Below are 27,416 nucleotides of genomic sequence, written 5' to 3'. Positions count from 1 at the left end.
CTCCACCCAGCTTTGGAGCTGGAAGGATCCCAGCAGCCCATCAGGCACAGTAACTCACCTGGCCACGGCCGGCTCTTCCCGCGGGGCTGAGTACACACAGCCCATGGCAGGGCAGGGAGGAGACAGACAAAGAGTCCAGGGCAGCCGTGTGTCTGCAAGGGGAGCTGTGGGGGGACGGCTCTAACTTAGCTCTGGAGCCACAGGCACACAGGCCTTTCCATTCTGCTCCTCCTGCGCGTTAAAACCAAGCGGCAGCCTTTTGTTGAGGAGAAGAGAGCCGGCACAAAAGGTCCCGGCACGGGTCATAGCAGGAGTGGTGCCGTCCACTCCGATCCTTCTAGTGGGGCTTTGGAAGTTACTGAGTGGATCTGCGCAGTCCTGAGAAACTGCAACATCTGGCAGCAGTGGCAGAAAGGAATTAGGAGTGGAGAATGAAACCTCCCAGGATCCTCCGCAGCACACGTCCCTCTCCCATCCGCACGGAGCAGGGCACGGGACACAAAACCCTCCCCCAGCCCCGTTCCCTTGGAAACTGTTTATATCACAGCTGCTTTTATATATATTCTTTTATTAAAAAAAAAAAGAAAGAAAGAAAAAAAGAAGCTTGATGCTGTAGCTGAATGAAACGATTCCAGACACTGCGTGAGCAACGCTTTGGGTAACTATGGCAGTGCCATTACAGAGGCAGCTCAAAGGAGTTTGTTTTCCTCAGGATCCTATTAAATTAAATTAGAGATGGTCTCTCTCACACACACAAGCAGCACAGAGCTAATCAGGCTAAGGACTTGGAGCAATTCCTGCCACAGGAAACCCTACAAATACAAGGGAATGGATTCCTGCATAGCTGCAGAATAGAGATAAGCCAGTTTCTGTCCCAAACAATGTTAAAGAGGGGGGGAGAAGGGAGAGGGTGACACTCAGCATACCAAAGGCTGTCCCATCTGCCTCTCCCCAGGATGACTGTCTGCAGACTGGGGACAGGAGAAGGGAAAGAAATCTGTAATTGAGAAACTTGCAGAGGAGGAGCAGCCAAAGAACAAAAATAAATTCCTGCATTTCCCAGCAATGGCCCTGCGAGGAAGCGTGGTGGCCATGGCTGCGTGGCGATCCAGAGCTGCTCTCCCTAATGACATCTGCAGAGCAGGCTGCAGGGAGGGCTGCTCTGGTGGTTTTAATTAAGTCTGAAAATGGTCAAAACACAAGCACACATCACAGGTATGGGACACCTCTCATGTGGAAAACCACTGCACGTGCTGGGTTCTGTCCCTTCTGTGAGCACTTCAGGCAGGAAAACAGCTCCACGTGGCTTAAGGGCAAAGATCAGCAGCCTGATCCCTCTCCGAGCTGTGGCTGAACCTGGAGACGCATTGCTGGGGCAAGATCATGATGATTCCCAGGCCATGCAGAGAGAACCCAGCTCAGCTGCCATCCAGAGCAGGGCATCTCAACCACGCATCTGCTCTTCCACAATCAAAGGCAGTAACAACAGAGGCATTTCCTTTGCAGACTCTGCTGAGCTGACATGGTTTTATGAAGGTGTGCTGCTCCCAAAAACCCCAGGAGGGCACTGAGGTGCTGGATGCTGTGTTTAGATCAGAGAGGCTGCTTGCACTCTTCAGCACTGCAAACAAATCACTAAAGCAGCAGCCACTGTGATGTGTCTGAATTGTTATTCAGCACCTTCATCCTCCAGTATGAAAGAAGTTGGGGGACCAAAGTTACACAACAAAAACCATCACCCAATGCCATCAGATAAAGCAGTTCAGGACACTTTGGCAGAGCTGCAGAAATGCAACCCATCTAAAGGTCAAGGTTCTGCACACCAGCCAGAGACAGCCCCACAGAGGCCTCTCTGCCTTCATGGGTCTGGGACAGCCTCCCTGCCTGCCCACATCCAGCCAGCCACAGGCAGAGGCTGACAGTGTGATCCTGATTTGCTTGCTCATCAGAAAGGAAACCACCCCAGATTCAAGGATTACAGGAGGGAAGGAAATCCAAGCTTGTTTTCCCACTCATTTTCCTCCCAGTTCCAGGCATCCCATAAAATCCCACTGCAAAAGCTGCAGGAAGTCACTGTCTCTGTCCCAAAGGATGGATGTGCCACCAGCCAGAGTCTTGGCTTTTAGGGTCACACTGCCCTTGGACCAGCTGGATACAGTGACCACAGCAGGGCTGCAGCAGGGTACAGAGAAAAAACACTTCACAGCCTCCTCTCACTCTGCACCTGCCTGGCTGACACTTTTCCAAAGTGCAGTTGTGTCACACAACTTGCAGAACAACCTCACCTCTCTGGCTATCGGCAACAGGAGGTGCTGCTGTTCCACATCTCCCACAAGGAGCAGCTGCTCCCTCCCAGCCACTGCTCACAGGGACAGAGAAGGCAGCACAGACCTCACAGAGGAAACAAAGTGCCTGTGAGGCAGCTCAGAGCCAGGACCTGCAGCCAGGCTGGGATGGAAGCCCATGTGCTGAGGCCCTGCAGCAGAACAAGGTGGTAACACACAACCAGAAGTCAAAATTTCTGTGCCAAGGTCACCACAGCCTCTGGAAGAGCTGCACATGATGGGCTGTAGGTGGAATCAGTCACAAGGACAGGGAGCACGGGAGCCCAGGCTGTGCCCTGCCAGGATCCAATTTCAGATGGACAGTGCCCTTTCCCCAGGCAGCCCAGCTCTCAGTGCAGCACAGCCATTCTTACAATCTCCAGAGGAGACCACATGCACTGAGACACACAGCCCTGGCTGGCAGGCATGGGAGGGAAAGCATCCCAGCAATCCAACAGAACACATTCCCAAGGTAAGGCTGGGCAGGCACAGGCAGCTGGGCTGCTGCCAGCCATGTGTGCACCCATCTGCACAAGGCACCACAGCCAGGGACACTGCTGCCCTTGAAAATACTCCCAGCCAGAAAATGTACTTCCCAACCTCCTGCAACGCCAGAAACAAAGAATAAGCTAAAAAGTCCAGCAGAAAACTGATGTTAAGTTTGGAATGTGACCGAGACAAGGAACAAAATGCACCTAGAACTCCACCTGCATGGCTTGTTCCTGGCCCTAAGCCCTTTGCAGAACACAGGGTGGAACAAAGCTCTCTCTCTCCAAATCCAGTCTCCCATTGCTGTGGTAAGTTGGCATCTAAAGCCAATCATGTTTCACAGGAGCTGCCAAGCAGCTCATCCCAGGAACCATCTCCAAGACTATTCCTTTCCTTCAAAGCTGAAATCTCCAATAGGATACCTGTTAAGGAACAAGCCCACCTTTCTCCAGATTTATCTAAACGTGACTTTTATCAGAAAACACCGAGAATTAAATCCTTAAGAGTTCTGAAGTACAGCCAGAGGCTTTCCTGCCTGGCTCGGGAAAGGCCAGTTCCCAGTTTGGGCCACACGGTGGGGTAAGGCAGAACTGCAGCCTGGCTCTTCCACTGGGACCTCTGCACTGAGAGCAGAACACACAGCAGCTGAGGGCAGAGAAACGCCCCCTCACCGACCTCCCACAATCCAGCTGAGCCTCCCAGAACCCACCACAAGCAGGAGAGAAAAGCTCCACTGATGCCACACAGCCTGAGAGTTGTTACTTACACTGACTGCATTTTGGGGAGGTCAGGCACCTCTTCCTTTTTCTTGCGGAAGAAGAACCAGTAGGTAAAAAGTCCAGTGATGAGGGAGATGAGGAACACGTCTGTCATGCTGAAGAGAGAGTCCTGCTGTGCAGTGCTGTCAGCAGCAGAGATGGTTGGGTCCATGCTGGGCTCCCCCATGGTAGTCAGAGGCACTGTGAGGAAAAAAAACAAAACCAGTGAGCACCAGCAGCCACGTGGGACAGCTTTAAAGGACATCCAGAAAATGCTTTTTGCTTTACACTTAGCCTTAGGAGCACAAGGCTGCCCAACAGCTCTTTGGACAGAGGCATCACAACTCTGTAAGGTTCTTCTGCACCCCAAGGGGTCCCACCAAGCTTTTCCCTTCCTGTTGTATCCATGCTGATCCACCTGAAGTATCTCTGCTTTCCCTCTGCCAGCAGCATCAGAGCCAAGGGGCCAAACCAGGCTCCTACTGACACCAAAGCAATACTCAACAGGGACCCATGGCCAGCCTTTACTGAAGCCCTTACTCACCACAGAGCCCCTGTGGTGTTACTGAGGCATGACCCCACTCTTCCAGACACGCCACAGATCTGGGGCTTCCTCCCTCCTTCCCACAAGGTGACAGGATGCCCTGGCCCCACTGCTGTGCTGATAAACCACAGAGCAGGATTGTGGCACCAACTCCCGTGAGCATCCCCACAACAGTTTGTAACAACACACGTGATAAATACTTCTGATTTACTCCACTGCAGATTGGAATTAATATCCATCTCTTCCTTGGCCTTTGGCTTCCCAGTCCCCTCCATGATCTCCCCAGCTTAATTTCCATCTCCTTGAATTACTTCTTTATACTCACCAAGGCAGAGCTTAAGGGATTTGGGACTTGCTCACAGCCATACCCCGAGTCTGTGATAACACAAGGATAAACACCCAGCCCTCAAATACCCAAGCAGCCCTATTGCCCTGTCCTTCCCCTGGGGAGCCACCCACCCATCCATCCCTCCCTCCTGCTGCTGTGCCAAAGCTTGAACTCCCCGACCCTAATCCAGATGGCAAGATTATCTTCCCTACATGCAAGGACACACTCTGTCCAAGTAAACAAATAATTAACTCAAAACTTGATTTGGAAGGGCAAAGTGACTCTCTCCTTGTACTCTGGCATCTTGCCAACCCAAGAGATCACAGACATTTGAACTTGCACCCAGAAAAGTGACTGAGAGAGGTGGTGGTGTTGAAGGAGGGAAAGGATAAATGCCATGGCTGAAATAAAAGTGACTGAAGTTGAAGGTTATGCTAATACATCCAGCAGCTGGAAACAAAAGGGAAGGTGATGCTTAGGGAGCACTAATGAGGGAGAAGAGGTACAACCTTCAGCAAAGATCAACTCCTTGCTGTTACCCCCACAGGAGAAGTCCAGCTCCAGACAACACACAACCCTGTGCCACATGGCACCAGCTATAAAAAGCACCCTGTGGAGCACAGGGAGAAGTCCACAGCCACCTGGCACTGACCCTGGGTGAGAACTCTGGCAACTCAATTAATGCTCAACCTCACAAGAAGTTTAATTTGGTGGAGAACTTGGCAAATAACTGCATTAAAACTCCACTGCAAAGCTTCCTGTTTGGTTCCCACAGAAGACACCAAAGCAGGGTGTTGGAAGAAAAAAAAGTGATGTGACTGCAGACGAGCAAATTGCACATTCCTCTCCATCAGGCAGGTCACCCTGTCCTCCCTCCTTGCAAACAGGCTTTCCACTGCTGATCTTGGAGCCAAGCAAGAGCTGGATGTTATTTCTGTATAATTGTAGACTAAACTGTTAGTCAAAGCCTCCACAGCTGGGGCTTGGTTGCCAAAAAGGCACAGCTGCCAGGGGGATCCCTCTCCTCCTCCTTATCTGGTTCCAGTAAACCACCAAGGAGCTGGTCTGGCAACCAGCACCAGGGGAATATTCTGGTCAAGGAAAAACGTTGCTGGTTTATTGCTTTTATTTCTGATGAAAACTCAGAAATTTTAATTACAAGCTCTTCTCCTCTGCCACCCGACCTGTAGGAATTTCAGCCAATCTCAGCCAAAACCTGCCAGGCAACCCTTCATTTCACAGCTTTTGGAGTTTTGGTTCTTGCCATCTCACTCATCTGCTTGAACTGCTCATTACATCTCAGGGCAATGAAGCCCTGAGGGCCAGTGGTCCATGATTCCTAGGAGGCCTCAAGTGCTGCCTGTGCACAGCACAGCCCAACTCTGCAAGGAGATGGAGGAATCAGTGCCCAGACACAGGCAGGAGTAAATATCTCCAACTCTGCCAGGTGGGTTGGTTTTTTGAGCAGCAGTTTCATTGCCCAAATTACACAAAGGTGGACAATTCCCCTTATACAGGGCAGTGATGGCCATGTCAGTAAAATTATCCTCAGAACAGCCTTTCACTCGTTTTCCCTGAAAATGCCAAGGCACATAAGGCAGAGGAAGCCATAATATAAGGAATAAAAACAAGGCTGATGGAGAGCACGCTGAGCTGGTTTAGGGCAGGAGCTGCAGCTCTTTCCCTTCTGAGCATCAAACCCAGCAGCAGCTGAGCCCTGGGAAAGGCTCCTTGCACCAACAGCCCCCCCTTGTCACCACCTGCACATGGAAGAGAGTTCCAAACCAGACATGCCTGTGGTGAACAGCACCTGGCCCACAGCAATTCCCAGCTCCAGACAGCTCAGACATGGATATTCATGAGCTGCCCTGTGTGGGCAAAGAATGAGGGCAAGAATGAGCCTGTGCTCTCCTCAGCCAGGTGATGGCTTTGTCTCCAGCCAGAATTCATCACTGTGCTCAAAGCAGCAGAGTTTCAGCTCCCAGAGCAGAGGGGTTTGGCTTTCTCAAGGCTCCAGAGGTGGCCTGTAGTCCCAAGCAGTGCTGCCTTGGCAAGAGGCATCCCCAGGGAGGCAGCTCCCAGGTGGATGTGGGAGTGGAAGCTGTGCTATCTCCTTGCCTTGACCATGCTGCAGATCTCCAGGGCTTCAAAAGGGAACCCTGCAGCTGCAGCCAGGCCACCCACTCACAGCCACAGCCAGGGAAGGGAACATTCCAGGAGGTTCATGGCTCTGGTGCATGGAGCAGAGCCTGGTTTGCTCTCCTCTCCTCATTCACAATGTCTACAACACAAAGTTTCCACACTGACCTCTCTAACCCCAGGAGGAAACGTGGTCATGGCCTAGTGATGGAACAAGGCACAAGATGCTTTAATTTTGATGTTGGGCTCCCTCTGCTCTGGGACATTTAAGCTTTTATTCAAGCTTTATATCCCAGCTACAGATTCTTCTTTTTGCTTTCCCTTCACCACCCCTATCCTTAGGAAAAGGTTTGCTCAGACATACCAAGAGAAGGGCAAAGGATGTGAAATTAGGCCTCATTTCTCTTTTTTGAGGGGTTATCATAACTCAGGAACTATTGAACTCACTTTGCCCAGCACAGGAAGATTATGCCTCAATTTCTCTCAGTCTCACCTAGCTGGCTGTAACAATTATTTTCCAGAAGTTCACAGCAACTAATTTTCAAATACATGTCCTTTACTAACTTCCAGCGAAAAGAAATCTGACTCTTACTTGAAATTTAGCTATCCTGGGAATCCTGCACTCTCTGAAAGAGCCTTGGTAGAATCAAACCAGGTTTTTAAAAGGAAAACGAAATTTATGATGCAGAAATAAAACTTTCCCTGACAGCAGTTTCAAGGATGGTCATTTTATCCAGAGTGTTTATTATATCTTCAATTAAGGTAAGAAAAGATGTCCATCTCCCTGGAGCTTTTTTTAATGGTGGCTCCAGCTCCTGGATTCCTGGTTGTGCATACAGCAAAGCCATCAGTCTCTGCAAGATGTGAGCATTTACATCACACAGAAAAGTCACAACATTTTGAGAGATTGCAATCAAGTAACGCTGTGTTTTAGCACAGCTTTTCAGCTCCTGAATGTGTGAATTTGCTTGATACATAGCAGCTCACAACAATTCAAATCATCAGGGACCTTCTCTACACATCTCTGCTAGCAAACAGATGTATTTCATCCTCATATTAAGTGAAATGTATTCCTCATTCTCATGCACACCTTGGAAAGAAAAGGACTGGAAGCACTCTCAGTGCCAGACATCCTCAAATTTCCCATGATTTCCATACAGACTAAAGGTGCTATAAGGTCACAGGGTTAATATAGAAACAATATTACAACAAGCAAGACAGAAGTGATGAAGGCCAAGTGTAACCTGAAGAGATTTATTCTTCCTTGCATCAGGAGATGGTGCATCAGATGTCCCCAAAAGCACCCTGGGACACAGCACTACAATCATAAAACACAGCTAAGAGGCCTCCCCTTCTGGAAGTCACATTGTGGTATCTCCTAGTGACCAAAAGCCTTGGCTTTGAAGCTAAACTGGCAATCTGGGCAGGAATTTGTCTCTCTTGAGACTGAAGTAGCCTTTTTTTAAATGTAGTATCTGTGATGAGTTTCAAGTAGCTCAGCTGGACGTCCCAGACCAGGACTGCAGCCTGGGGACTCTTGCCCCAAAAATGAGTGACCAATTTCTGTGCTTGACTGTGCCCTGTGGCACCCTCAGCACACCCTGATGTGCAGAGTCAGCCTCACGAGAGGGGAAGGAGAAGGAAAACTGCTGAGCAAGCACAGCCTTGGGGCTGCTCACTGCTCCCACCTCTGATAATCAATCCCAATCAATCCCCTGCTCCCTGGTGCAGCTGCAGCACCAAGGAGCCCCTGATTCCAGCCCAACACTCCAGAGAGGGATCTCCACAATCCCCACACGCCCTGCAGACACTGCCTGGCATAACCCTGGCACAGGGGCTGCACCCCCTGGGTGATCCATACACCCAGAGTTTTCCCAAGCATCAGCACTCTTTGGACATCTGCAGATAAGCACAGGAGCTGCAGGTGGAACCTGTGCTCTGCAATACGTGCAGAAAGACTCGATGGTGACAGAGCCAAAGAGGAATTGCGTGACAAACACGCAGTGCCACCAGTCACCCTCTGCTCGACACTGGCACCGGTGCCAGGCTCCATTCAAAGGGAGCTCAGCAGGGTGCAGGCAGAGAAGCCTTCCCAGCCCACAGCAAGGTCCAGGCTGTCTCAGCTCAACACCAGCAGGTAGTGGTTTGGAGCCAAACCAGCCCTGCAGCAAGGAGATCCCCTCATTTCTCACCACACCATCATGGTGCCAAGCCGAGCCCCGGAGCTCCCATTCCCTCTCCACCAGCCCAGCCAACCCATCCAGCTACACTCACCAAAGGACTGCTCTCCAGATTCTCACAAACAGGAATCCATGCAGGTCTAGCAAATATCACAGCTATACACACTCACAAAGCTCCTTCAGCCCGACCTTCTGCAGTTCAGACTCCCAGAGCAAGCCCTGCACGGCCACACAGGGCAGGGGACCAGGGGGCACTGATGGTAGAGAGAGCACTCGTGCTCCCTGCAGCCATGTGACAGGGACCCTCATGTCCCTGACTCAGCACAGGCATGGCCTTAGGGAGCAGAGAGGAAGTGCAGCTGTCACCATTTCCAGTGTTGGGAGCTCTCTGTGGCTGGGGATGTCACCATTGCCACCACACCTGCCAAACTCCTCTTTCTGACCCCGAAGGACCATCCTGAATTCCCAAGGCAGAGGCAGCTGTGTGTGACCAAACTTCCCACCTTGTCTTCCCAAGGGATTGCCCTTTCTCTCGTGCTGACCAGGGCACAACACAGATTAGGGGCACAATCATCCTTGAGAAGAAGCCTTACAAAAGCCCAGTTTTAAATCAGAGACCAAATTTTTTCCACCAGCATCATGGCACAGCCCTAAAATTCAACCTCAGAACAGACACATAAACGATAAGCAACAAAACCAAGTGAAAATTCCAATTCTTTGTACAGCACTGAGCTGCAGCCTGAGTTTTAGATATAATGGCAAAACAGGAAGACTGTAAATAGAAATTAAACAACTGAAACATCTGGGAAGAAAAAAGAAAACTACTGGACAGCCCTCTCACAGGTCTGCAAAGTCTGTGGAGAGCTCACAGAGTGGCAGCACCAAAAGAAAGCTGCAGAGAGACCCCATCACCCCTCACAGCAGCAGCAGTACAGGAGAAGGAAGAGACTTGCCCACAAAAAAAAAAAAAGGAATGCAGTCTTGTGACCAGCCAAGGGCTTTCCTCTTTCACCCACTAATGACATCAAGCAGGTTACTGGTGGCTGTCAGGAAGAGGAGCCTCACAGACACAAGCCCAGGAGGAAGGAGGAGAGGCAGCAGCAGCAGAGACAGCAGGGCTGTGGTGGAGGTGGCATTCCTGCCCAGGCTCCTGTGCCTGGTCTCCTCTGAACCCCACTGCAGCCAAGACTCCCTGCATGTTAGTGCATGATACTGGGCCAGCAGACCCTCGGGGCAAAAACAGATCTCTTATTCCTCTACAAAATGCAACCAATTAGACTAAGAAATTCTGTTTACATCAGCCTGTGCCAGCCTCAAACGAGCTCTTTTTACTTTTTAGTAAAAGGAGACCTGGCAGGGAAATTCAGCCTTTCCAAAACAAAAGCAGTTCACGGAAGCAGGCACTCAGATCCAGGTTATTTAACAACTGCCTTGGATCAGCCTTTTCTCCACAGCTCTGCCACATGAAGATTGCATTTCCCATCAACAAGAGGATTCTGATCAGGCCAGAAAAGTGGCCCTGCTTGGCCTGATATGCACAGGCTCCTTGCTTTGGGTGGGAATCATCACACAGGTGAGTCCTGGGCTCATGGGGAAGGAAGGCACAGTGAGAAACCTCACAGCTTTTCCTTGCCCCTTCAGCCTCCCTTGGAGGCCCTCACATCCAAGGGAGTGAAGGATTGCTATACCTAGAGCCTCTCTATCACTTTCTTCCCACATATTTCCCACACCTTCCCATAAACCAGCTCAGTAAAGAAGGGTAGAAAGTGGCAAAGCCTCACATAAAACCAGGGAAGTGCTTCTGCACACTTCCACCAGCTCAGAAATCTCGATCCAAACTGAGGAGCTGGCTGCAGCAGCACCTCAAGCAGGCAAAGGAACACAAAAGCTGCTCAGGTTTTTTTTGTGAAACAAAAGTTACTCTCACTGTGAAAGGCCTCTTCTACCCAGACCCTGACACACCAGCTCAGAAATCAGCAAAATTTCTATTTTAGGCATAGGACAGATACAGAGTGCGCATCTGTCTGGATCTTGAAATACTGCATATTTAAGCTTCCACTGTGTCACACTTGCATGTTTTCTGGCCTCTGGGTTTTATTCAAGGACAGCAGAGCAGCTGGAAAAGCAAGGAAGAGAACAAGAACTGTTTTACTGAGGCAGAAAGGAAATCTGTGCTAAGGGTATGCTCAGGTGGGGCTGTGCAGTGAGCCCAGTGCACTGAACCAAAGGACTTAAGGCATTATCCAACACAAAAATGAATTCAAGTTTGCCAAGCTGCCTTAAAGCAAGCTAGAATTACTGAACTTGCACACTTCCTTTCACCAGACAAAAACCTGACTCTGAACCTTTAAGCATAGGGGATCTCCCCAGCTTAGGCACTTGGACACCTTCCCTTCACAGATTAATGTGAGCCAGCACAGAAAAACAGGAGTTCAGGGTTACAGGATGAACAACACCTGAGAATGGCAGGTAAGAGACCCCCAGGAACCAGCACTGTTCTCCAGCCTCCCCTCCCGAAGGACAAATCCAGAGCACCACACTTCAGGAATTGCTTGGAAGAGGAACAGGGGTCTCACCAGCACCAATATTCAGGAGCAGGAACAAGGCTGCAGGAGTTTTAAACCACCCTATTGCCAACTCCATGGGCACCTCTCAGGCAAACAACTGCTCAGTGGGCAGCAAAACCTCAGAGATAACCCATCCAGGCATGGACTTTGCATGGTTCAGCTCCTGCTGAAGATGTTTTTCTAAGATGAACAGGGAATATAACAATTTTTCAGTAGCCTCTTCTGGGAGTGCTGTACCCTGTGCTGCTGGAAGTTCCTCTCCTCCCCAAACAGGCTGTTTGTTTACCCTGTGCCTCAGGTTGTGGAGGGCTGGTGTGACAGGCTGGGGTTTTGCCTTCAGCCACCACTGGGAAAGGAGCCCTGTGGATAGGATCAGTAGCCAGAGACTTTGACCTCTTCCACCAGGAAAAGTTTGAACAGCAAAACCCTCCAATGCTGGTCTCTTTTGAGAGGTTTCCTTTGTCACCAACAGCTGAAACAGCATCAGAGGGACAGGGTTAAACAGATCTCGCAACGTTTTTTGGAATTGTCAAGACTTTTGATTGGAACAGTGTGTTTTGGGGATTGATTTCTTTATTTCAAGAGAACCAAGCACCGTTTGTAAGGAGCCAGGACATTTTATATTTTTAAGCCCAGTTTCCTCTGAGAATGTAAGAGCTTTTCAGACATTGCTGTAGGGGATGGAGGTGTTACTGTACCATCCTTGCATCTCTTGAAAATCAGCAGTAGAGCTGTCCTGCCCTGGCAGCCCTATCAGGAGGGTGTGCAATCACCCTACAAAACCTCCCTCTCTGCCATGGGTTAGCAGTCTGACCTGGACTTCACCTTTTTGAAATGATTTGGGAAATACAGACTGCTTCCCAGCCCAGCAATCACACACAGCCACAGCAGACCTCAGAACACCATACCCAAAACACGAGCACAAGACATCAGACAACTCAGAGGTCACGGGCTGAAAAGCTGGTCCCAAGCTGCAAAAACCACAGCTCTCCGATGGCCCAGCAGAATCAACACAAAGAGAAGACACTTGACACACGGGATTTTTGTTCCTTTGTAACAGGAGCTGCTCCTCTTACCTCCAGCAGTTATGCATTCAGTCCTGTTACACAACCAGGACTTGCACAATCCTCGCAGGCATTTTATCAACTTGCTCCTCCAAAGCTTGGAGTTAGGGAGGAGATGCAGCAATGACCCGTGAAAGAGAGTCAATTGATGTGTTTCACAAACAACCACAAGCAAGATCCAGCGTACTTGCCAGCACCGAAAAGCCAGACCTACCAACTCCCCAGGCTGGTTGCTAAATCTTCCCAGCAGACTTCCCATGCACTGCCAGAGCCAGATTTTACCAAAGAGAAAAGTCCAACCCCATCTCTAGCTCCAAACCTCACCATCTCCTACTCCACACAGCAAGAAAGGAAGGTAAATAAAGCAATACCTCCGCTCCTTGCAAAGGAGTGACTGGAGGACTTAGACTGATTACTAAGCAAAAATATGACAATAATCTGCCACCATGGATAAAACTCAGCTCTTTGGACTTGTGGCCCTCTAGAAGCCACCAGAGATAGTTTCTGGTCTTTCTGGATTTCAGGGGTGATAGCAGCACGCAATTAACTTCAAATGTCAATTCGGGGATAAACAGCAAGAGATTACGAGTAGCCTGTAATTATCTGTTCTGACCTATGAAATTTCAAAGCCTATAAAAAAGCAATCTTGGCAAAGGTGCACCTGTCACTGCAGGGCTGGTGACTCACTCTCTACAATAGCATGTACAAAGTAATCTCATCACTGGGATCAAATGATCACATTGGGAAAGCAAATTATGCAAGTTCTACGAATTGTGTTTTTAGAGGCAGGAGAGTCTACGTCAGGAAACAGAACAAAGGAACAAAGTTCAGCGGCCACAGAGGTAACTGCAGGTGGTTTTCTTTTATACCAGGGGAGATGGCAGGAGCACAGACCTGAGCAGGGAAGCCTTTTCCCCAGTCCTTCAGAACTGACCAAACACAAAAACTTTGCTATTTAAAAAGGAGAGAGCAGAGACCAAACAGGATTTCAGTCAGGCAGTTCCACGCTCTGCTTTTGCTGCAAGTAAAGAAACCATCACTCCCAGCACCCCTCCCCTAACCCAACTGCACCCAGAGATGCTCCACAACCTGTGACACTCAAAAGAAAGGGGTTACCTTGCACCTATGGGTCTGCAAACAAGAGCTGGTGGGGCCTGTGAGCTCCAGCACGGAGGGTGGTGAGCAGCAGAGACAGTTCACAGTTTTGTTTGTATGGTCCTGCTGTGCTCCTCCAGCTGCTCTGCAAGAAACAAAATAAAAGTTGCAAAAGGCATTTGGCTGTCCAGGAGGCACAAATCCAGAAATTACTGACTGAACAGGAGGCAATTGCAAAGTGATGACAAGTAAGACGTTCTTCTCTGTCACAATTAGAGCAGGACTAATTAACAGGGGGTTAAGCCAGATTTGTGACACTACGCCCTCCTTCCTGCCCACTCTTCACCTCCAAGGCTTTCACACTGGAAGATTAAAAGAAAGCACTCAATTGGTGTTTCTTCCCACAGCTCTGTATCCTCCCTGCTCCATGTTTTGCAAATACAGTTCTCATGCACCATCACATCCACATGCAAAACCAAGACACACTCTGTGCCACGCACACCCTGCTTCAGTGCTGTCAACCAGCCCAAGAAAAACCTGTACTGAGACAATGCTGGGTTTTCCAGGAAGGGTCCAGCTCAGCAGCCTTCCCAGACTAAACACCGATTTCCTCATTTGCAGCAGATTAATCAGAGAGCTGCTCTGTGTGTGTGTAACAGCTCCTCGGGATTTCTCAGAGAATTACAGAAATATTGGAAGAAAGCCCATTCCCTTCTATCTAGCAAAAGGGATGTGTGCATCACTGCACCCCACTAAGAAAAAAAATTATGAAACCCCACAGCTCCTCACGACAGCCCACGCAAAGTACAGAGTTCTGTTGTGGAGGGGATGTCCCCACCAACGCTATCACTGATTCACTTCCACAACTCAGGAACAGAGAACTGACTCCTTCCTTGCACTTTTCCAGCTTCTCATCCAGATATATGTTTCTACTTTTCAAAAAGAGGTGAAAAAGCACAAACCCATTTTACTTGCCTCACATCAGAGAGCCTCAGTGATCCCTCTTCTCTGTACACATTCCACTAAGCATTCCCATTTCCTTTCACACTCCAAAAGCTAACCCAAGGTCTAAGCACTGGCAGAACAAAGCACACTCCAAGCTGTACCAGCAGTGCTTGCTCCTGCAAATAAGCCAACTCCCCAAGAACCAATTCCACGTTGATGACTAACTCCCATCATCATCATCCAGGTACCTTCATCCCCTCCAGCCTCAATATTCCCAAAACCAGAAGGTTCCCATAATTTCCTTTGACAAGCACACTCCCTAGGTGAGTAATTTCACTCTTCGAAGAAACTCCATCAGGAAAAGTCAGGAACAAACAGCCTTCCCACACCCCAGCAGTTTATAAAGCGAAATAGATGGAGCAACAGCGAAACAGCCCAGCCTGCAGCAAAGGTGTCAATTAAATGCTGGGAATAACGTTCTGCAGGGAAGTGGCAGAAAATTAAGCTCGTTAAAGGCTTTTAATCAGCAACAGCCTGGGATGGGGTAAGTGTGAGTTACCCTTCAGTGCTGGGGAGGCAAGGTAGGTCAGGCTGCCCACCCTGCCAGGGGTGCTGGTCAGTCGCCCACAGCCCCCGGGGTGACAGGGGTACCCCCCAAATAACGGGGGGCACTCATGCCAGCCCCGCGTATATTGGTCACACCAGTCTCCCCAGTAACAGGGAGCCCAGCAACACCAGACATTCCCAAAAAAACCAGGCTCTGGTCATCCCAGTTCCTACCAGATAACAGGGGATCAGTCACATCTCCAGAGAACACGGAGCTCTGGTCATCCCTGTCCCCCACAAATAACAGACTCCGCAGACAACGGGTTATCTAACAGGGGTCATCCCAGTCCTCCCCGACCCCTCCAATAAAAAGGATCTCTAAAGATCTCAGTAACCCCCAGGAACAGGATGGCCACTCACACCAGACCTCCCAGTGAACAGGGGGCTCTGGTCATCCCAGTCCCCCCAAAAAGCGATCCATTCACATCGAGCTCCCCGAGAGTAACAGCGGGGCCACTCACCCGCCATACAGGGGACCTCAGTCATCCCAGTAACAGGCAACCAGTCATACCACTCTCCCCAATACAATAAAAGCCCCTATGGCATGCCAACCCCACCGGGGGATGCCGCAGCACTCCTCCCCAACACAGAGGGCGCCAGCGGCGGAGCTCAGCCCCCCCCTCAGCCGCAGAGGACCCCCGGGAGAGCCCCTCCTCAGCCACACGTCCCCGCTCCCCGAATCCCCGCACCCACCGCCGGCCCGGCCCGTCTGGCGCTGGCGGCTCCCGCGGCCCCGGCGCGGCCGGCACGTACAGCGGACCGCACCACCCGGGCACGCGCGCGGGGGAATACGCTCCGCCCTCGCCGCCCGCCAATAGGAGGCGAGCGCACCTGACTGTGGATATCCCCCCTCTGCGGCGGCGCATGGTACAGCCCAAGGACGGGGGTATTAAAGGGACAGGAGCGCCGTGAGGGGCCGGGGGTGAAGTGTGGGGTTCGGGTTGGGCGGAGTTGGGGCGGGCAGGGGGACAGAAAAAGAGGATCCAGAGGTGACAGTGAGTGCAACAGGGGGTCAGCGTGGGGCTCAGGCTTGGGTTAAGAGGGGAGGCAGGTTTGGGGTCAGCATTGCAGTTCGGGGGTGAGTATGAGGGCTAGCGTTGGGGTTACAATGGGAGCAGGGCTTAAGTCAGTGTGGAGTCATACTTGGAGTCAGGGTGCTAAGGTCAGTTTTGGACACTTAAGTGGGTTGAGCAAGGACCCGCAGACCCAGGACCCTTGTCTGTGGCCACTCCTGGGTGCACATGGTGCTGCTGTGGGACTCGCAGGTCCCCCAAGGCCATTGCCCAGACCAGGGCCCCGTGGGCTGTCAAGGGGGCCCCACGGTGGAGGCTGGCACCCAGTCACTGTCACTCTCCCTGGGAGCCATGGGACTGCACAAGCTCCTGATTTAACCACAGCCCAGATCATTCGGATGGTTTGGGGTGGTCTTTCTCTTGCTGCCACACAGGAAGTTGCACAAGCAGCTCTGGAAGCATCCCCAGCAGTCCCAGTGGGAGATTTCACAACCCAAACCTCCAGACCCCAGGTCCCGCAGGGATTGCTGCTCTCCTCTCTGTTGATTTGTTTTGTTTGTTTGTTTTTTGGTTTTTTTTTTTTGTGGGGGAAGCTGGGTTACAACTCTGCTGTTTCCAGCTTGGCCAAAGCCAGAGGCACAGCCTGTCCTGACCCCACTGAGCAGTCCCACGGCTGTGTGGGGTCACCCCGGGCTGGGTCCCCTCCCTTTGCCTGCTGGGCACTGGCACATCCAAAGTCACTATCCTGACACTATCACTGTGCTGACGCTCATTCCAGAGTCAATAAAAGACTCAGGGAAGGTCCAAAGTTTGAGCTGGGCCGGGGAGGCACCTGAAGAGGTGTGAGGAGGGGCCACAGACCTGAAGAACACTAGCCCAGGGCTGCAGGGACCCCCTGTTTACTGACAGCATTTGAGCAGAGGTTGAGGGGTGTGAGGTCACCTGAATACTGATGTCACTCACATGAGTTTTGGGATTGACCCTATGGAAGCTCCCTGGTCTGTGACCTTACCCCATGGGGTGAATGGACACAGTTTAAAGATCCCTGTGACCCTGAGGGCACAGCAGGACAGAGCAGGTTCATGGCTGGGGGCATCCCGTCAGGCACCCAGACTGGGCACAGGCACTGTGGCACAGCCTGTCCCATTCTGTCCTCACAGGTAAGATGGGTCTCATCACACCCAGCCCAAACCCCCCAGGGGGAAGCAGCAGAGTCCTGCAGCCCACAGAGACCTGTTTAGTTAGCACTTTGTCTCTCTACCTATTTCTCCCACCTCTTCAGCTCTCCTCTGCTCCCAGCACAGTTTGAGGTTGAACTTTTGGCTACAGAACCCTCACAGTGCCAGCAAACAACACGGGACCCCATGGGACAGCCACGGAGGTGGCGTTTGGCAGTGTCCTGGCCCTGGCACAGGGAACCTGGCCCCCAGTCAGGCTGTCTGCATGGCTGTGCTTGGCCAAAAATTAATGACAGGAAAGCAAACACAGACCCGTTTTCCTTCCAGCATCAATGTCCCCTGCCAGGCCTCTCCAGTTTGAGTCCCCTCTCACTCCTGGATGGGGCAGCAATGTAGGTCCAAGTCAGTTCTGCTTTCATCGTGTATCCTTGTGTATCTCTGACTCCTTTTCCCTTGTGCCATGGTGGGAGCTGAAGAGCAGAGGGGATGGACTTGGACTTCCAGAGAATCATTTCTATGACAGGACCACTAGTCCAAGGACAGGGAACAGCTGGCTCTGCCCTCAGCACTTGTCCCCAGAGTGTCCCTCTGCAGTGACCCTCTAAGGACATGGGGCAACCCAAGGGGCTTTCTGGACTCTGCATACCCTGTGGACATACACAATCCTGGCACGGAATGAAGTGGCAGTTTTACTGGGAATGAGCCAGAGAGTAACAAACCTCCAGGGACAGCACGTTCCCAGGGACAGCCACCCCAGGGTGAACTAGGAGGTTATTGATTTTCTTGTCTTCTTCTTTTTTTTTTTTTTTTTTTTTCCTGCTTTAGGAACTTCAATTCTCTGTCTCCCCGCTAAGGAAATGAGCGGGTACTGCAATGCGTGATGAGTGACATTAGCTTAGTCAGGCAGACGCCAAAGCCCAGTGAGCTGATGACTTTTACCTCCCTCTCTTCCAAATTTAAATACTCTTCTCAGCCTTAGACACGTTCGCAAATGTCTCATGCCAACCTGTTTCCTCTCTCTCAGCAACTTCACTTCCCTGGGTGATGAGTTCTGAATTCACCTGCAGCCCTGAGGAACTGGGACTTGCTGGACTCCACTGTCCAAGAGCATTTCACTGTGGAATGGATGCCCTCAGAAAAGCAAGGAACAGAAATCTCCACAAATATCCTTCTGAAAGGCACTGAAGACAGGTCTAACACATTGCATATGACCAGTAGGTGCAGCTGGACTTGGAACACTCCTGGGGACATGGTGGAAGCTGTAGGTATCTGACACCAAGTGATCTGCCACAGTCACCGAGAAGCTCCCAAAAGATCTGGGAGCAGAAAGGGAAAAAATCCAAACTGCGGTTTTGTGCTCATCCAGCGTGTCCTGTCCTCAGGGCTCTCCTGGAAGGCTGTGGCAGTTGTCTTGTCCCAGCACAGAAAGGTTTTTTTGCTCCTTTCCTCTTGGAGGGAGGTTTGCACCAGCCGGGAGTGACGCTGCGGGGACTCTTACAGGGCTTCCTCTACCGCTATAAAACCAGGAAACTACTCCCTGGAAACACGCCATGCCTTTGACAGCTCTGCGGGGAGAGCGAATCTCTCACCAGATCGACTGATAAAGAGTTGGACAGGAAAAACAATCGGTTTCCAGCCTTTTCCAGCGTGCAGTACCGCTTGTCCCCAGCGCTCGTCCTCAGCGCGCATCCAGGGCCACCAGCCTGACACGCAGCTTCGCCCATCCCACTGATCCCACCCCACCGATCCCACCCCACTGATCCCATCCCACCCATCCCCCGGAGAGGCACACTCCACCTCCCCACTTATAAACAAACCCAGAGACGATCCAGTCCGTCTTTCAGATTCTATTTCAAGTTCACAGTTTGGAGATACACAACATGTGTAATTGCTATCGATCCTCATCACCCTTCTGGAAGAAAATCAGTGATAAAATTTCTAAATTTACAGGTAAGGATTTCACAAGGAGGAAAACCAAGGCACTAACGGGAGTGGAGTATCAACATTCCAATGTTATCTTTAGCTTTTTTTTCCTGGTATTAAGAATATGCTTTTAAATTCCAAACAAGCTCCTTATCCTGCTCTTGTTCCACACTAAAAATATAACAATGCAATTGCTGTCAGCAGGAAAAACAGGACCACGAAATCAAGTCTGTTTGTGATCCCACAGAGGAGTGAAATAATCAGGTACGAGACAGAGCTGTCCCCCAGCTCCAAGTTGGTTCCCGAGTTGCTGCATCCTCCTGCTGAAAGCCCTGCCAGAGGTGCTCACCTTTGCAAGAAGAGCTTCTTATTCATGTTTTACTTATCTGAGGTACAAGTTCTCAGCACTGACTTTGGTCTCCTTCAAAAGGAAGCCCCTGCATCCCACACAGGACCGTAGCAGTCATTCCAGAGGGACTGCTGGAGAAGTAAAGCAGCTGGATGTCAACATGGGGCTTCTTCAGACTCTGATGATGGGAAAATGAAAAAGGGAGGGATGTGCTTTGGAATGTGCAGCTGCCAGTGCTATCTCTGGCCAGGCTCACCGAGAGCAGGGAGGAGCCCTGAGGCTGTTGAGTTTCTGGGGATGGGTGAGGCACTGCAAGAACATTTCCAAGAGCAAGAATGGCACTTTGTGCTTCATGGAGCACTTTTTTTATGGAGGACAGCAAAACTCCAAGTACAGTCAAGGGCAATTGTTGAGATTCTGGCTGATTTACAGACACAGAGACAGCAGATTCCTCCTGGCTACTGTACAGTGGGCTACACAGCTGAGAATAAAGCTCAAATCCCAGCAGCTGGACCAAACTCCTTCATTACAGCCTCAGGCACCAAACAGTGCATCCTATTGCAAATCCTTGGCTGAAAACTCCCCTCTCCCACACACCTGCCCACCAGCTCTGAAAAAAACAGAGAGAGATTGTGCTAATATTGGTGGGTGAGATTTCTAAAGCTGAGCAGTGTGAACACCCTCAACAGCACTGCCACATTCCACTTAATTCTTCTAACTCATTGTTAAGGTCCCTCCCAACTCCTTGGATTTATAAACATTTGCTCCACAAAGGGCCAAAATCCCTTACTGAAAAGTCTCCCGCTGCTTCACAGGCTTTTGAGGTTGCCTTATCAAGTGCTGGTGACACAGGTTGTGCTGGTATAGTGCTTTCAGAAAATGAAGGTAATCCATTGATGCAAGCACAGGACCTTCAGCATTTTAGAGCTGTGTTTTGGGGCAGAAGAAGGTATTCTGTGTTCTATCCTCTTGCCCCAGGTTGGTGTAACAAGGCCCCTTCAAGGCTTAGGGGACAAGTCACCAGTATAACTGACATCTGTCCTCCATTTAATTTTAAGTTACAAACTAAGGCTTCTATGATTCCCAGTGCTTTTGGATTCTAGCTACATCACACCTGCAAAAAAGACAGGAATGTAAATGGGAAGTGTTTATTGCTGCAGCCCAGTTAAATCCCAGATTTGCTCAGTGTTTTGCCTGTGAGGTTCCTTCCTGGGCTTGGGGAGCTGGTGCACTGGAACTCCAGTGGACTTGTGGAAAAAGGCAGCTGCTAAATGCAGCAAAGAAGAAAGACTTTAAAAGGATGAGAAGTTCACAGAGGTGATACAGTTCCCATCCTCCAGCCACACCAAAAGTAAAAAAAAAAAATTATAAAGGAAATATAATTCAAGTAGACTGTGCCAGGGAGCAGAGGAATGGCCTTCACTGAAGCTACCAACCCATTTCAGCACTCACCCCAGATAAAGCAAAACGCCAGCTCCCACTGCTGTGGGAGCCTCACACAGTGGTCCTGCTCCTATGTGAATCTTGCTGCTCTCTGGAGGATCAGTACACCTGGACTCTGGTAAATTCAGCTGAAACAGGGGCCACTGGGGTTGCTGGATACCCTGGTGCTTGCTGAACACCAGCCAGAAGGCCCGTGGCTGCAGGTGGCTGTGGCTGAGCTGGGCACACACGCTGTGGGACGGGGAATTTGCCCAGCTGGCAGCACTGTCCTGGTGAGACTCCAGCCTGGGCCTGCCCAGGACACTCTCCAAAGGCACCTCTGGCTTGGCAGTGGGAAGAACTGAGGCTGTGCCCTGCAGCGCGGCCCTGCTGAGGTCCCTGGTGTCCCGGAGTGTGGCTGTGATGAAAGCCCTGGCTCTGAGCACTGGGGTGAGCAGGAAGAGCCAGAGGCGAAGGGCAGTGGTAGCTCTGGGTGGGGTAAGTACCAGGTACAGGGATAATCCTGGGCAGGAAGAAAACAAAAGGTTACACTGTGCTCAGAACTGACATTGCCTAATTGCTGCTGGAAGTGCCCTGGGGGCAGATTTCCTCCTGACCAGCGTTCACAGAGGTCACTGCAATCCAACAGAGGGATTCACTACAACAGAAGCTCTTATTATAAGCAGCACATGAATAAAAAATGGGTTTAGTGGCCTCCCAGGACAGCTGTTCCCAGTCCCAACCCACTGATTCCACACCCACTGAACGAGCATGGCTCTTGGCCCCAGACTCTTTGTGCAAGGAATACACAAAACCAAACTGCAATGTGCTTTGAGATCCCTGTGCACATCCTCCCTGCCCTGTGAGTGACATATCTGCCAAGTCATTAATCAGGAGAAGTTACAGCTGCCAAGTGTTATTTATCGAGAAAATAAAAAGGCCTTTGGTGTAAGTAAGAGCACAAAATATAGAGAAAAAAAAAAGGAGGAGAGTTCGAAATACAACAGAGAGTTAGAAATAAAAGATAAGAGTTAGAAATAAAATTAATCATTCAGAATCAAGGGCTAGGAAGTGTTTGCCAGCACAAGGCATGACTCATCCTGCCAAAACCTATCAGGAGAGAGGCAATCTGCCTGGAAGCCTCAGCCTCTGGGACTTCAGGAGTGCTGCTCAGCCCACGCACAACATGAGGATGAGAGCTGAGAATCCAGGCAATATTCATGAAGCCATGAGTGCCAAGTTCCCAGCAAGAAGAAGAGACTGGCTCATGCTGGGTTTTTCAGGCTTGAGATTTCTTTTTAATTATTTGAGGTGTGGATACTTTTTTTATTTGTAGACACAAACATCATGCCAAGGCATGGACTTCAAAGAACGATTTCCAATCTTGCAGCAATTTAATGCCTGAATCTTATAAAAATTTAAAATGAAAACAAATCCCAAACTATTAAGAGCTCTTGTGTGGAAATAAGAATCAAAATAATAAAAATTAATCTCCAGAACCACTTGCAGAAGTTGTATCTAAGACAGACATGCAAATTCAGCTGCAGTAGTAGAAGGATCCTAGAAACATCTTCCCACGCCCTGCTTGATAGTCAAATGTTCATGTAAATACCTTTGTGTCACAACAGTCTGTGTCACCTCACCAAAGGAGGCAGGTTTAGACACCGAGGTGCTGTGCACAGCAGGATGGGACTGGTGCTGACACAAGCTCAGCATGGAGCCAGGCTCCCTCTCCTCCCAAAAGCTGCACTTGCACGGGAGGGAGAGAGGGAAAACACCAATTCGGGGTCTGTCTGGCCTCCCCTGCAAGCATTCACACGTTTTGAATGTCCTGATGGCCCTGGGGGACACTCCTGCTGTAGACACGGGTTGCTTTTATGGTTTCCCATGGGTGAGGCCAGTGCAAACACCTGGGAATGCTTCTACTTCAAATAAAACTTTACAGCGAGCTGATGGCTTAAACAATACATAGAATTTAATCATGAATACAAAACTATTTCTCCTCTGTGAAACTGAAAGGACACCTTAGAATAAGTAAATATTTGACCTACATTTTCAAGGTTTTCAGATTACAACTGAATTCTCATGGTTTGTGTTAAACTTAAAACCTTTCCTGCAGGTCAGCTGTGGGCCCCAAGGTTTCTTTTCTGTAAAGCAACATTGCCTTGAAACTGAAAACCTGCTGAAAGGTTAAAAGAGACTAAAAGGTCTGCACTGAACTTTGTAAGTGCCATCCTTAATTTATAATGCTCTGGTCCTAAGTAGGTTTGGACACAACTCACTTCACAGCATTCCTGGCAGGAGAGGTGGGGCAAATAAAGATAAGGATCATGGCCCAGGGAGCCATATAACCAGGAACAACTCCCTACTGCTGGGGCAGAGTTACACAACTTAGCTTTCCTGTCAGCCAGAGCTGCAATATTCCCATGTGTACATACTGCCCTTGCAGTAAAGGAGAGGTCTATAACCTCCATTCAGCTTTCACTAAAGACCTGGTTGGCTTAATGTGTGGTAATTCATTAGTCACGCTAATGTCACCAGTGTAACATCACTGGGTGACTCTGCTCCCCCTGACACTCACGATGTGAACAGGAGAGGCACAATGCAGCTTTTAGAGACGATTTAAGGCTTCTACTCACACCTCAAAATTCCCCTACAAGCTATTTCACAGGAACTGCTGTACTTACGTGCTGTTTCCAGAGGCTCTTCTCTCTGCTAAGGACCCTGGGATGTATTTCAGCCCTGGTATCCTCCTCAGCAGAGTGAAAGGAAACACTCGGTCCAGCTTAGAGCCCACAGACTCTGGAAAATCCAAGCAGAAACAGTAGCCAAGACCATCTGAAGTCAGGAGCTTGTTAAGGAGAGCTGAGAACAAAACACACTCATTTTGGACACAGAGTCCCTCTCTGTCCACAAACCACTTTCTCTGGAGAATTCTGCCAATTCTACCCAGCACCACCTTCAGAGACCATTGCCCTCCTCAGCTCCACGTTTTCTGCATGCACTGAGAAAGGCCAGCATAAGGTGAAACATAAATGCAGAATGGGATGAGCATGAGAAAAGCCAGTGAGGGCTGAATGCAGGGCAAGAGTCCAGGAAAAGTCAGTGCACCTCAGCAATGAGAACCACAGCACTTCCTTCCCAGCACGATCCCACATGGCTCAGGGCTTCCCACTCGGAAAGGATACAGGCTTCCCCAACCAGGAGCCCACACAGGTTCCCCAAGAGGGAAGAGTGGGGGACAAACCACGCTATGCAGAGCCCAAGCCACGGCACCAGCACCACAGGAACTCTGAACCCAAAGAGCAGAGTGCTCTTCATGCGGGAGCGGGTGGTAGAAACCCCCAGCGTGGCAAAAGCCACTGGCATGAACCCTTTGGCATCTGCCACTTCCAGCAGCCTGGAGACAAGGGGCTCGAGGAAGAGGTACAGGAGGGCAGAGAGCACGGAGAAAGTGGCAGTGAGGATGCAGTGCTTCGCTGTGCCCACGTTCTTCTCAAAGCTGCCAGCAAAGTACCAGATGATAACAGCACCACAGGCCAGGGAGATCAGGTCCTCGTAGATGAAGATGTAGGTGATCAACCTGTGAACTGAGCACAGCAACACCTCAGACAGGCACAGACAGCACTGGGGTTGCTATAAAACAGTTACATGCTTCAGCAGAGGGAGAGTGAGCCCACGGGATTAATTAACAGCTTTCATTTCTATCCTGGTGTAGAAAAGAAGGAACCTGAGGCCTTTAAAATCAGACATAAATAGCCAGATAGAGTGAAAACAAATGCTATCATGGGTGTCACAAACATATGGGCTGGCTCTTGCTGCTTCCTGGGAAGCTGCCTGGAAAAAAGCAACAGCATCTGTAGCAAATTTCAGTCTCATTAAGAGAGGCAAGAGACATAAAAATAACTGCTACAGTACCGACAATTTTGGCAAAAAGATAAACAAATTTTAAATTGCTGGAAAGCTGATTTTCATCACCAAAAATGTCTGGAGGTTATCACACCTCAGAAGTGCTTCTAGGCCCTCTGATTAGGTGTTCTGCTAGGCACACAGCAAGGATTGAGACAGACTTCTCCATCTCCCTCCCATCAACCTCAGATCCAAAGCCAGAAAAATACCAGTGAGAAAGAAAACAACGCAGTGCAACCCCTGGAGACATGTGAGGAGATGGTGGAATCCACCCATCAGTTCAGAGCCCTGGAGTGATAAAGGAAATCACTGCACAGGGGTAAGCTGGAATACGGGAATTAAAAGTGTGATAAAAATCATTCTGGGAATACCACAGGGACTGAGAAACACAAATCCCTCAAGCTCCTAGTAGTGTTATCCACTGGGCTTAAAGGACAGAAATGAGCACGCAGGGGAGCAGCCTGATGTCGAGGGACTGAAATGGGTGCCCAGCAGGCTCGGTGAAGGTCAGGGGAAGCGCATGGAAAGAGGAAGAAAAGGGGCGCGGAGAGCGGAACATGGGGGGAGAAGCGGACTCGGAGACGGGCTTGAGGAAATGCACAGAAATGGGGGCTGGGGGGGCTACCACGGGCTCTAGGGTAGGACAAGGAGAAGGCCGGAGAGAGGGGACACAAAGGCTCCGCTGGGATTCGGGGACGGCGCGGAATGGGGTGGGCAGAGAGAACCAAGGAGGTGGCGGCTGTGCCCGCCGGCGGCCCCGCTCACCTTCCCCGTCGTGCAGGGCTGCGGGGCGCAACGCGGCGGCGGAGCGGGCGGCGGGGACACCCCACAGCAGCCCGGGTGCGGAGGCACCAACCGACAGCAGCACCGTGAGGGCGGCGGCGGCCGGCGGGGCAGAGGGCGCCGCCATTGCTGCCCCGCGCGCCCGCCGCTTCCGGCCGCTGCCGGAAGGCCTGGCCGTTACCATGGCAACGGGAGGCGCCGTGGGGCCGTTACCATGGAGACGGGGGCTCTCCCCCCCCCTTTATCTCTCCCTCTGCTTGTCTCTCTCTCTCCCCCCACCCCTTTTGAATTTTTATTAAATTATTGTTATCTTTGCTCTGTTCAGAAGAGGAAAATATTCCAGCGAGAGGTGTGAGGTCTCGCTGGGAGCCCGCCTGGGCTGGGTTATAGCCGGGTGTTCCCACACGGGGCCGCCCCAGGGTGTAGGAGGCCCATCTAGACCGGTGCAGCCACCACTCCCCCCAAGCCGCGGGGTCTGGCTGCTGGGAATCAGAGAATCAATCAGCCGGAAAAGATCTCTGGGATCATCGAGTCCAACCCGTGACCGATGAACATCACCATGTCAACTAGACCAGAGCATTGTGTGCCACATTCCTTATTTCTGTAAACACCTCTAGGGATGGGGACTCCACCACTACCCCTTCCAACGTCTAATCACCCTTTCTCTGAAGGAATTCCTCCTCATGGTCAGACTGAACCTGCCGTGATGCAGTTTAAGACTGTGTCCTCCCACCCTGTCCCTTGGAGCAGAGCCCAACCCCCCATCTGGCTACAACCTCCTGTAAGCCAATTGTGGAGCACAAGAAGCCTCCTTTTCCCCAAAATGAGCCCTCCCAGCTCCCTCAGCCACTCCAGGTGCTCCAGACCTTTCCCCAGCTCTGGACACACTCCAGCCCCTCGATGTCCTTCCTGAATTGAGGGCCCCAGAACTGGCCACTGGGCTCAAGGCTGAGTGTTTCCCTGCAGCTGTGATGGGTAGAGGTGGAGGGGAGTGTCCACACCACAGCTGCTCCTGCCGTGTTCATACCAATACCTGCGTGGGGTTTGTATTATGTGCCCTGTCTGCCTTCCACTCCCCAGAATATTGGCTTAATTGTCTGGCCAGTCCTCGTCAGATCTAGGAGAGGAACTGGCAGCTCAAAAATGAAGATGCCAAACTTCTTGCAGGTCTCGTGGACATAAGGAGATGGTGAAGTAGAGAGAACTTAATCTGATTCCTTTGGGGTAAAGCTTTCCTGTGATCATGACCACTGACTAGCTTTATACACAGTTAGCACTAACCACAGTTGCACTTGTTCTTGAGCTTGTAGTTCGGGATGTAGCTATGGATATTGTAGTAGGAAAAGAGTACATTTGCACAAAAGGAGAAAATTGTACATCCCACCTGGATGTGTTCCTGTGTCACCTGCTCTAGGTGACCCTGCCTTGGCAGGGGGGGTTGGACTGGATGATCTGCAGAGGTCACTTCTAACCCTAAGTGATCCTTTGAACTTTGCTGTGTGCCCACACAGTCTGGCTGCTGGTTCATAGAATGCCAGAAGGGTTTGGATTGGAAGGCACTTAAAGACCATCACTGTGTGAAGGTTCATTTACACAGGAAGGATCAGAAGAAACCCACCTTCCCACACCACCTCTGATTTTGCAACGTGGAGGAGGATTTGAAGCAGCTGGGATAATTTCCAGCCAAGGAGAAAGAGCAAAAGGTTTAAGGACTGATGTTTTTTCCTCATCTCAGCTTCAAAGTTTTTGGTTGGGACCATAGCACAGATCTATTGGCAGATAGACACATAAGCCTGAAAC

At 50.6% G+C, this 27,416-nt stretch overlaps 2 protein-coding genes across 3 annotated transcripts in view; both read right to left on the bottom strand.

Moving 5' to 3' along the window:
- The window catches only part of POR (cytochrome p450 oxidoreductase), a 28,058-nt gene extending 12,261 nt beyond the window's left edge, over window positions 1–15,797 (bottom strand). Inside the window, exons 1-3 of one of the 2 annotated variants that reach the window (XM_088177050.1) lie at window positions 15,733–15,797; window positions 13,510–13,628; window positions 3,580–3,772 (exon numbers count right to left, since the gene is read on the bottom strand). In XM_088177050.1, coding sequence (XP_088033176.1) covers window positions 3,580–3,758 — 179 coding nt within the window. In that variant the 5' untranslated portion in view covers window positions 3,759–3,772; window positions 13,510–13,628; window positions 15,733–15,797. Of the gene's footprint in view, window positions 1–3,579; window positions 3,773–13,509; window positions 13,634–15,732 lie in introns of both variants that reach the window. The other variant, XM_014876508.2, reaches the window with a different exon arrangement.
- A 3,265-nt stretch (window positions 15,798–19,062) lies between these two features.
- On the bottom strand, window positions 19,063–25,758 carry RHBDD2 (rhomboid domain containing 2). Its single transcript, XM_014876385.2, has 4 exons — window positions 25,599–25,758; window positions 24,113–24,514; window positions 23,612–23,762; window positions 19,063–21,447 (listed from the first exon to the last, which is right to left on the bottom strand). Exons 1-4 carry the CDS (start codon window positions 25,741–25,743, stop codon window positions 21,045–21,047), a joined length of 1,101 nt encoding a protein of 366 aa, XP_014731871.2. The 5' UTR covers window positions 25,744–25,758; the 3' UTR covers window positions 19,063–21,044.
- Window positions 25,759–27,416: the final 1,658 nt, after the last annotated feature.

The sequence above is a fragment of the Sturnus vulgaris genome, chromosome 21 (genome assembly GCF_052056855.1).
Source record: "Sturnus vulgaris isolate bStuVul1 chromosome 21, bStuVul1.hap1, whole genome shotgun sequence".
NCBI classification, from domain to species: domain Eukaryota; kingdom Metazoa; phylum Chordata; class Aves; order Passeriformes; family Sturnidae; genus Sturnus; species Sturnus vulgaris.
The sequence above is the reverse complement of the archived record's forward strand: the minus strand, read 5'-3'. Positions and strand labels throughout refer to the sequence as shown.

What these genes read in the sequence shown, in the direction of transcription:
- RHBDD2 (XM_014876385.2), bottom strand. Translation starts at nt 25,743, where the DNA reads ATGGCGGCGCCCTCTGCCCCGCCGGCCGCCGCCGCCCTCACGGTGCTG. An exon ending in AGCCCTGCACGACGGGGAAG is followed by an intron (nt 24,515 to 25,598) that starts GTGAGCGGGGCC and finishes TGCTGTGCTCAG; the next exon opens with TTCACAGGTTGATCACCTAC. An exon ending in AGAGCCTCTGGAAACAGCAC is followed by an intron (nt 21,448 to 23,611) that starts GTAAGTACAGCA and finishes CTTCCTGCCCAG; the next exon opens with GATTATCCCTGTACCTGGTA.